The following is an 11601-nucleotide window of genomic DNA, read 5'->3' on the forward strand; positions in this document are numbered from 1 at the left end:
CTCTACCCTCTCTTTCTCCTCCTCCCCCTTAGCCTTCCTCCTCTGTCCCATTTCTCTCCAATCACTTGAATGTGTATCTTCCAAAGAAGACCTAAGATCTGGGAAACAAATCAGAATATGAATAATAGTTATGTATTTCTTAAATTTCCCCTTTTCTCAGTATTTTCCACTTTTTTGAGAAGACCTACATTTTTTATAATTAGGAAAAAATGTTAGATTTTTATAGCATGATACACTTTATTTGACATTTATTTTAGGATGCAATAGAACATGAAAAAATATCAAATGATATAAAGTGATCATCTTAGTGAAAGATAAAGTAGAACATATTACAAAGAAAATGTGGTTAGTAACCTCAGTTTACAATTACACAGTATGAGGAAACTTTTAAAAAATACCATGTCACTAACACTTCAGTGGTAAACAACAACTTAATTTATAGACCACTATGTCACATAAATAAGCTCACAGTCATATCATATATGGTCTCGATGGACATTCTTAAATGTATGCTAATCTTTTTTAAGCAAATTTCACTGTTAAGCTGTTCTAGTTACTGTAAGTACCATATTTCTATAGCAAAGTAATGAAGGCACAGCTAGTGCAAGCAGATTTAAACTTTTAGTCTTCCAGGCTGGAAATAAAACAAAACACTTGCGTTGGTACTTCAGGAACTGTTTTTTTCAAGCAAATATTTGTCTCAATTGACAATTCTGACAGTTTTCACAGCTACATTCTAATAGGAACATGACAAAAAGACTTTACAAAAATCAGAACTTTATAGCACAAAATGAGCATGCTTTAGATAACTGACATTTATATATTTTGAAGAATATTACACTACAACAGGCTAGATAAACTGATACTTAGACACTGTAAGACCATTTTCAGACTACCAAGAAAATATGAAAACACAAGACTATAAGGAATGCTAGTGTTGAGGTTATAGAGCAGCGCCCCCCTCCCATCTCGCCTAAGGCTATATAAACCTGCTTCACTTCTGCTTGAAGTTTTGAGATTCTTGAAAATTCTTTCAAGCAGCTTTTTTTTATTTTCGATATTTCCTGTTTCCATAATTTTTACTATCTTCATAGGTACATTTGACTTCTCCTGTATAGTAATAGATCGATTTCAGGATGACATTATCATGTAAAGTTTGACCAATTTCAAAGTCCTCATTGAGGATAGCATCTTCTCGTGGCTCTAGCTTTCCAATCTTAGGAATCTCAGGAGGGCTAAAGAAATTGAAGAATGATGCATTAGGAACCACTCTTGGCTGACTTTCAATTTCTCCAGTAGCAGTTGTTCGACTCTGGGTGGTTGTCACAGTAACATCCTTTCCTCTTCTCCAATCTATTTTACAGCCCTTGCAATCTTGGATTTCCCATCCCCAAGAGAAGAAGGGATCCTTGTGATCTGGTTTTGACTTTATTATATATGTCTTGGTCAGCACCTCATTTCTGAAGTATGGATTGGGTAGAAAATAAAATTCAAATGTGTAACTTATAGGCTGGCCAGGTTTTGAGAACTTTAGGCTAATATCTGACAAGAACTTCAGAATGGGTGCATCATACTTCTGAATCATGGGCCCGAGCTTGTCAACATTCTTTAAAACAGTCAGCCAATAGTCAGGAATGCCTTTAGGATCCTTTTTAGGCTTTCCCTTATGAGCTCTTTTAAGAGTCACTCTTTCTTTAGGCCTGGCCTCAGGAATTCTTTTAGGAGCCTCTATTATGGCAGCCTTTGCCTTAGCTTCTGTTGCTTTAGTCTGTTCTTTATCTTCTGCCTTTACCTGAGGGTCTACTTTAGGGTCTTCTTTCACTTCAGGCTTTGTCCCCAGAAAATCTTTAGACTCTGCTTTTTCTTCAGCCTTTGTCTCAGGAATTTCTTTTGGAACCTCATTTTCTTCAGCCTTTACCTCAGGTTTTCCTTTAGGCCCGTTATCTTCTTCCTCACCCTCTAAAGCAGGCATTTCACTAGGGCTGTCTTCCTGCACCTCCTCATCACTGCTGAACACCTCATCCTCTGAATTCCACTCATATTCTTCTTCTGTAGGTTCATATTCTGCATTGATTATTTGAAATCGCCGATCGTATAGAGGCTTATTGAGTTCGGCATATTTTCTTTCGAGATCGTGAATTGCCTTTAAGAACAGGATGTCTACCTTGTCACATTCATCTTGAATATTTCTGAGCGCCTGCACACGATTTCTAACGGCCTGAGGCAGCCTATCCACGAAACTTTTACCCAAAGGAGCCCGTTGTGCTCTTCTGGAAGGCCCAGATACCCTCCTCTTTCTATATAAGCGGCTGCGGCCACTGCTGCTGCTGCTGCTGCTGCTGCAACTAGTGCTGCTGCTAGAGCTACTACAGTCAGATTCCTCCCCAGAATCACTAGAGGAGCTAGCCATCTTCTCTTCAGCAACCCTTTGGGCGGCAGGTTCCAAAACCGTGTTAAGATCCGCTTCTGCCATTTTGCAACCCTGCAAACCTCTTAATGTGGTGACTACCGCTGAGACCGCGCGACCAGAGATGGGCAGAAAATGACTCACGGATGCTTGGGTGGCGGCGGAGGCCGAGGCTGAGGAGGTGGCAGCGGCGAAGGCAGCAGTAGCGCAGGACGGGGTTGGGCTGGGTTGCTGTGATCCCGCAGAGGTGGAAGCCGCAGTAGAGGCCTGGGCAAGAGCGGCGGTGGCAAGGACTCTCAAAGCAGCTGCGGCGGACAGAGGAGTGCCGCAGTCTAATGGCGCAGTGTAAGACCCCAAGATCTCTTCACGGTTTAGATCGCGAGCTCCCACCCCTTGCGGACCCACCTGCAGTCAATTTAGTTCCCAGTGTGCCTTTTAGCTCTCACCTCATTTGCTGGGCAAACTTGATTGACAATGTCTAAGCCTATTGAATGACCAAACGCACGCGCCGCTCTCCAGGCTCCGCCCACCTTCCCAGACGCTGCCTGGTAGCTGAGGCACACATTCGTGGAAGACGTTTATTTCCCCTGAAAATTATATCTTTATAGTTTTATAATTCAAAAAATAAAAATAAAAAAAGCTTAGATATGAGGTAAAAATACTATACATGGTTCTTAACAAGGGAAGAGGAGTATCTTTCTCCTATCATTTCGTCCTGAATTCCCGTTTGGTTTGTCAGGAGCCTCTTGACAAAAATTTGTTTTTAAAAAATTGGATGAAAATACTTCAAATGGCATCATTGGGTAGTGTGAATATGTAATATATTTTTTTAAAACTATATCTAAATATGCTATTAGCGTGTATTTTTAAACTGGAGAGAAAAGGGAGTCGTTTATTGGCAAAGGGGGGAGGGGCTAGAAAGCAGGCATATTGAGTTCCACCTTACAGTTTTTAGTAAGTACTATCTGTGGTGTTGGGCAAGCCTGATTTATATCCATCTACAAGGGTGGCGATGCTATGAGTCAGTTACACTATTTTTACTGTATTTCTTTTTTTAAAACTGGCATATAATATACTCCAATCTTGCTGCCGATTTGCCTCTAGCTGTTCTCAAAGCTTGCAACAACCTTGTAGATGAAGTGCAAGGACATTCAGATGTTAAGTAGTGTTATTTAAAAGCAGACGGTTTGCTCTATACTTTTGTGGAGCAGTTTTCAATTCCATAAACAACAGCATGGGAGAGGGAATTTGTGCTGATGAAAGTGCATCCTCTGTCAGGGTATACTTTACAATGTCGTCTACCACCAGTTTCCTTCTAACATTGTAATATTCCAGCCACACTAAAGTATGATTTACCAGTCCAGTAATATGTTAATAAACTTTTGTAAAATGAGGTTTAAAAACAGGTATCTTATTTTTATTTACAGGATTGTTTTCTGCTACAGAACACCTCCCTTGGTACAACAAAAAAGACCAGTGTTTACTTTTCATTAAAAGGTAAGAAACATATTTAGCCCCTTTTTATGAATGACCACAATTACCTATCTATATTTGAATAAAAATTCACAGGATATATTAATAGTCTCTTAAAGAATTCATTGGAAGATATCTTGATCTTTCTGTGGAAGTAAAAACAAACAAAAAACCTAGATGTCATTTGATATACTAATGCAGAAAATAACCTAATTAATTAAATTCACTGTCTAAACCTGCTCACAGAACACAAGTAGTAAATTAAAATATAAAATATGATGAATTATTCACTTCAAATGAGGAAACATTTTAAAGTTAGATTAATCTTTACATTACTTTTTTATTATAGAATTTGGGCTTTGTCATTTAGTCACATATTTTTAAAAAGTTAGGAAACACTTTCTATGTTGTAAATAAATTTACTTTTATTGTTTATTTTTGATCTTCAAGGTATATAAGCATTATAAAGAAAAAACAGTATATAAAATTCCAATGATGGTATATATACACAATCTTATCAACCAAATGATAACCATTTTTAACATTTTGGTGCATTTCCTCCCAGAAATTTCTCTGTACATCTACATACCTGCCTGTTTATATATACTGTTTTATCTATAAAACATACTTTGTTTTGTAATCTGCTCATTTATCAGTTGTGGCTATATTTTCATGGTAAATGATAAACACCTAATTTTAAAATAGATGCATATTCCATGGAAATGTTTATTTATTTAATATTTAACCATATTCCTGTTGTAGGGCAGCTACTTCCCACATCATTTTTCTACTAGCATACACATTTTTTTCCTACTATAAAAAAATTAGCCCTGGATACCTACTGTATGCACTCGTGAAAATTATGGGAATGCAGGAGTAAATTGTGTTCATTTTATTCTTTGACACATATTGCCAAACTTTTCTCTCCAGAAAAGTTATCACAGTTTACACTCCTACAAACAATGCTAAGAGTTAATTTTGTCCTTCAACTAATATTTTTGTGCCTGCCGTGTGTTAGGCACATGTGGTAGAGGATGGCAGTTTAATGGTGAATAAAACTTAACTGAGTGTGAGGGGTGCCTGGGTGTCTCAGTTGGTTAAGCTTCTGACTTTGGCTTAGGTTTCTCACAGGTTCATGAATTCAAGCCCCATAAGGGATTCTGTACTGACAGCTCAGAGCCTGGAGCCTGCTTTGGATTCTGTGGCTCCCTCTCTCTCTGCCCCTCCCCTGCTCTCTCTCTCTCTTTCTCTCTCTCTCTCAAAACTTAATAAACATTAAAAAAATATTAAAAAAACTAAACTGAGTGTGTATTCTTTCATTTCATAATTTTAATCACAACATATACTATGGAAACAATTATTTAAGTCAGTGGGTTTATGCCATAAATATTGTCCTGAAACTTATTATTTTCATTTAAAATGATAGATATCTTTTTTTAATGAATGCTCTTATATTTTGATAGTATGTTAAAGGTTTCATTTACATGTTAAATTTTGTATCATCAGGAATTAATATTTTGGATAAGTATTGAGTTAGGGATTCAAATTTTTTTTAAGTTTATTTACTTTGAGAGAGAAAGAGAGAGAGAGAGAGTGAGTGGCAGAGGGGCAGAGAGAGAGGGAATCTGAAGCAAGCTCCCACACTGTCAGTAAAGAATTTGATGAGGGCCTTGATCCCATTAACCATGAGATCATGACCTGAGCCAAAATCAAGTTGGACGCTTAACCGACTAAGTCACCCAGCACCCCTCAAATATTTTTAAATATATTTTTATTAGCTAGCTAATTGTTTTGTGCTGTTTGGTAATCTCTCTGACTCATACTTATTTGAGATACCAACTCTATCATATTAACTAAAATGCTTGGTTCTGTTTCTGAATTCTGTTCTCTGATCTGTTGGCCATAATTTTTCTACAAACAACTAATGAGGTACTGGCAGGTTTTTTTTGAAAACTTTATATTTTATGAAAATGATATGCATTGAAAAAAGGTTAGATAATATGTTGAAATCCAAACAAGAAAAGTAACTAAAAACACACTGAGAGTAATCACTATTCACATCTTTAATGAAAATCTCCAGATTAATTTCTTTTAAAAAATGTTTATTTATTTTGAGAGAGAGAGCATGTGAGTGGGAAAGGGGTTAGAGAGAGAATCCCAAGCAGGCTCTGTGCTGTCAGTGAGGAGCCGGATGCAGGGCTTGATCCCATGGAATTGTGTGATCATAACCTGAGCTGAAATCAAGAGTTGGACACTTAACCGACTGAGCCACTCAGGTGCCCCTCCAAATTAATTTCTCATCATTATGTATTTGTATTTCTTAGGTTAGTGGTAAGATTCAATGTCTTTTCATATTTTTATTGTCCATTTGAGAAATGCCTACTCATATCCTTCACTTGCTTTTCCACTGAATTAAGAAAGAAATTAATCAGTGGTGAGATCCTACAGGTTAAATAATTACGGTCTTGATTTAAAACAACTGTGACTCACTTAGAAAATATCTCTGTTCTGACTTATAATATTGGACAAATGTGACTTAACTAAAGCTTTTATTTTAAATTACTCAATTTCATTTTAAATTGTCATCTAAATAATGTCTTTCAAGAATTCATGCTTAATCACACTGATCAAAGAAGTTTGAAATGAAACAGAGAATAAAAAGAGAAAAACTTGTAAAAAAACTCATACAAAGATAATATATTAATGAACTATTTTGATTTTTCTATTTGTAAGTATTTTTTTCCCAAGCCAAAGACTATTGGTGACTTCTAACTACAGTGCTCTACTTTAGATGTGTATGCACTACCTTAGGTATCTTATAACACACTTTTATTTTTGTAGCTTTTTTGTCTATTGTTAATTTTATTATGGCAGTTTCCTAAAAGAAAATAAGTATTTTATTTATATAATGAATTTAATGTATGCATTATAGCATATATTTTCTATAGTGAATATTTTTATAAGTATTCTAGTATATAATATGCTTATTTTTTTTAATAAAGCTATCTTCAGTTGCATAGTGATATGTTCACCATTTCATTATTTTATGACATGCTTTTTTGGGGTCAAATATTCATACTTCTACATGAAATGATGCTTAACACAGAATCTATTGGTATATTCAGGCTGAACATGGCTCTTGACATCTGTTTATATCTTCCCTGTTATGAACATATATACAACCCCAACTATCATGCCTGTCACACAAACACATGTATGTAATACACAATAAGTGTTACAGAATTATCTTTGTTGTAGATATTTAAGAAGCCAAGCATTGCAATTTCATTTATTGGTGGACTTTTTTGTTGTTGTTGTTTTTGTTCATCTAGACAGATTTTATCTGAACATATAAGTTAATTCTCTCTCTCTCTATATATATATATATTTATTTATTTATTTCTGAGAGAGTGCTCACTCATGCGTGTACCCATGCTTGTGCATGAGCAGGGGAGGAGCAGAGGGAAAGGGAGAAAGAATCTTAAGCAGGCTCAGCATGGAGCCTCACACGGCGCTCAATCCTATGACTCTGGGATCTTGACCTGAGCCAAAATCAAGAGTTAGATGCTCAACCAGCTGAGCCACCCAGGTGCCCCTAAGGTAATTCTTTTTAGAAACAATTTTATTGAACTATAATAGATACAACTGTACATACAGTGTACAATATGATGTTTTAATAAATCTGTACACCTGTGAATTCATCACCACGGTCAAGAAAATGAAAATTTTTATCAACCCCAAAAGTTTCATTATGCCTCTCCTTGTCTCTACCTTGGCAACTACTGATCTACTCTCTGTTTCTATAGACTAGTTTGCACTTTCTAGAATGTTATATAATAGACTAGTTTGCACTTTCTAGAATGTTATATAAATGAACTGAGGAGTCACATGCTATGTTTATGTTTAACTTTTTAAGAATTAACTGTTTTCCAAAGTGGTTGTACAATTTTGCATTCATATCAGAAATGCCAACACTTGGTACCGTTGGTCTTTTTAAATTTAGCAATTTTAATAGGTATGTAGTAGCATCTCATTGTGGTTTTACTTTGCATTTCCCTAATGACTGATGATGTTAAACACCTTTTTTGTAGTGATTTACCATCCACATAACTTCTTTGGTGAACTGTCTATTCATATATTGCCCATTTTTCTATTGGGTTCTGGTCTTACTATCGAGATTTGAGAATTCGTTATATACTCTGGATACAAGTCCTTAGGAGATAAAAGCTCTGCAAGTATTTTTTACCAATCCATGGATTTTATTTTTATTCTCTTAACAGTACATTTTGTAGCTTTTCAGAGAACAGAAGTTTGTAATTTTGATAGAGTCCAATTTATCATCTTTTTTCTTTCCTTTTATGAACCATGTTTTTGGTGTCATCTCTAAGAAATCTTTGCTTATCCCAAGATCACTAAGACATTCTTCTATGCTCTTTTAGAATTTTTATGCTTAGTTTCACGTTCAGATCGGATCTATTTTTGTATGTGGTACAAGATATGGATTGAAATTCTTTTTTTTTTTTTTTTTTTTTTTTTTTTTTACATATGGACATCTGGTTGTCCCACCATCATTTGTTGAAAAACTATCCTTTCTCTACTGAATTACCTTTGTATCTTCATCAAAAATTGTCAACATATGTGTGGGTGTATGTTGGGCTCTCTATTCTGTTCCATTGTGTGCTTATTTTAACTTCCTAATTTGTAAATATTTGTTAGCTATATTTATATTTGGGAGGGAATGAGAACCAAATTGTGGGATAATAGAATTTCATGATAGTGGAGACAATTACAGTAGCTAGGTCTTCATCCTTGGCCTTTCATTTCTGCTCCCAAATATCTGAGAGAAAAGGAAAATAACAGCAATGTTAACCTAGAAAACAAATCAAAACGAGAAACAGAAATGCTTTTCTATTTTGTGGAGTTGCCAGTGTATGGCTGTCTACAGCCCAGCCACAGGAATGGTAGCTAGCATTATTCAAGAGCACGAATAATGCCTGTGCTTTTCTCAACCTTTGATAAGAAAGATCTCTTTGTTAAATGTAAGTAGAAAACATTTTCAAGCTATTAATAAATTATAATTAAAGACAGGATTGTTATGAATAATTGGTTATTATTTCATACTGTGAGTTTCAAAGCAAAATTATCTCATTCCATACTCATTCCTAAAATAAGGACACACACAAATGAGTAGAGTATGGCATATAGCTATAAAATTTGGTTTTTAAAGGAAATATTTGTGAATTACATTTCTGGCATTATAGCCTTAACTTCATGGTGTTTGAAAGGGCACTTACAATTAATGTAATGGCAGAGTAGGTGAATCAGTTACTAATTTGGATATTGTTCTAATGCTAGTTTTCAACTTAACAATAGCATACATGTTCAAAAACGTAAATCCACATTGCAGAGGAACACTTTTACAAGGGCATTCAAGGATCTTTTTCCAATGGTGCTCATTTGAAGAATTCTCACATTAAAACTCAAATAAAGCAAATCTTTTTTTATTGCAAGTTTGGAAGCATTTTTTTTAATGCTAGTAAAAACGGAGGGGGTTGCCTAGGTGGCTCAGTTGGTTAAGCAACCGACTCTTGGTTTTGGCTCAGGTCATGAACTCATGGTTCATGGATTTGAGCCATACATAGGGCTCCACGCTGATAGTACAGAGCCTGCTTGGGATTCTCTCTTTCCCCTGCTCTCCCTGCCCGTCACCCACTTACTCTCTCTATATCTCTCAAAATAAATAAATAAACTTTAAATTTTTTTAAAGCAGGAAAATTTTTTAAGGATTTAAATGTCTTTGCATGTATATATGACCACAATAACTATTTTTAAATTTTTCATTATATTTGGACAATGTAGAACAAGCCCAAATGGATATTCTCTGCCAAATTTTATCCAGAATACCCAGATATATTTAATTAATTTGATTTAGTGCATCCTCTGAGGAAAAATGAGTCTTATGATACTGCAAATATTCCTGCTGGCAGGAACAAATACATGTTCCACAGCTCTTCAGAGGTGATGGTCATTTTTGTATCAAACAACATACATGCAATTCACAAAAACCTTTTTTAGAGTATAAAGAGGAGAATCCCAATAATCATCAAACCTTAGCATTTGATTTCCTTACTGAGACATTATGACCAGATTGTTAGTGTAGGTGCTGGAGTCAGAATTGCTGGGCTTGAATCCTTTTTTTTTTTTTTTTCTCTTACTAGTTGCATTAGATATTGGACAAGCTACCTCACTTGTATTACTTCTGTTCTCCCTCTCTAAAATGGGGCTAAGAATGGGACATAGAACTACAATTCAATATTGTTTACTACTTTTTGTATTATTATTTATCAAGGTAGTGTTTTAAAGAAACCTTTCTTAGTATATAGTCTCAAGCCACTCAGCATTTCTATGAAGTCAGTATGCTGTGACTTCTATTATGGAAGCAGCATAGGAATCTACAAATATGAATTTTCCATCTATAATATGCATGAAAGTAGAAATTTCATGGATATTGGCAACTCCTTGATATTAATAATAGTATTAGATCTTGATAGTTCTAAGGTCAAATAGCCACTCATGGTGGTTGGCATTATCTGCCTACAGAAGGTCTCCTGTTATTTCAAAGGAAGAAAAATCAGCACGACACAAATAAAATTCCAAACCAAATATTGTTTTAATATTTTACACCTCACACAGCATCCTTTCTTTCTTGAGAGCTTTTAAACTTCCCGACAGCCCTAAATTACTCAATCTTCATTACCTAAACCTCAAATTTATATCTCATGTTTATTTTTGATGCCATTTATTTTTTATTCCATTATAAAGATTAAGAATATAATATTTGCATACAATTAACTACATATATATGAAAATATAATAAAGTAATTCCCAATGTCTTAGTGACTTCTATTCTTGATATTAATAACATTTTTTTAACTTTTTATGTGGTTAGAGTACTATGCATTGTGACAATTTTAAATATCCACCAAATGCCTTAGATTTTCCTATTTTTTTCATCTTGTTTAGAGTAATGGTCTCAAGCCTAACTCACAACTGTGTGAAAATATTATCCTTGTTGGAGGTGGAAGAGATTTTAGAAATCATTTAGCCCAATAACCATATACATATTGGGGAAACTGAGGCCTTCCCTTTTGGATGGACATTCTGTGTGTTTCCAGGTATTTGTCACTACAAGCAACACTTTTACAAACATTATTACATATTCAAAAAGTCATTTCCACATATGTTAATGATTTTGGGTTAGGACAGATTAAGGAATAAAGAAAGGTCCTCTAATAATGGGTAACTATACTAAGCATTATGTAGTAGTAAGTGTTCATAGTTGTCACTAAATAATAACTAACTTTATCATTTTCAATGTATCAAACACTGAACCAAGCACTTTACTTTTACTATTTCATTTTAATGAACCCACTGAAGAGTTCATTATCATCCTCATATGGTATTATCCTCATATCATCCTTAGTGTCCTCAATGAGAGCACTAAGACTTTAAGTGAATAACTTTCCCAAGGTCACATAGTTTATAATCAGAAGAGCCCAGATATAAAACCAGATGGTTTGACTCCTGCATTAAATTATTATTCTACCATCTTTTTTTAAGTTTGTAAAAAAATTTTATTTATTTATTTTAAGAGAGAGGGAAAGAGAGAGAGGGGCAGAGAGAGTGTAAGGGAGAGAATTCCAAGCAGGCTCTACAGTAGC

General features: G+C 34.9%; 1 protein-coding gene across 1 annotated transcript; it reads right to left on the bottom strand.

Moving 5' to 3' along the window:
- Positions 1 to 314: 314 nt before the first annotated feature.
- NAP1L3 (nucleosome assembly protein 1 like 3) lies at positions 315 to 2556 on the bottom strand. The gene has a single exon (XM_015541871.2). It carries the CDS (start codon positions 2471 to 2473, stop codon positions 1049 to 1051), a length of 1425 nt encoding a protein of 474 aa, XP_015397357.2. The 5' UTR covers positions 2474 to 2556; the 3' UTR covers positions 315 to 1048.
- Positions 2557 to 11601: the final 9045 nt, after the last annotated feature.

Source organism: Panthera tigris, chromosome X, assembly GCF_018350195.1.
Source record: "Panthera tigris isolate Pti1 chromosome X, P.tigris_Pti1_mat1.1, whole genome shotgun sequence".
In the NCBI taxonomy this organism is placed as follows: Eukaryota; Metazoa; Chordata; class Mammalia; order Carnivora; family Felidae; genus Panthera; species Panthera tigris.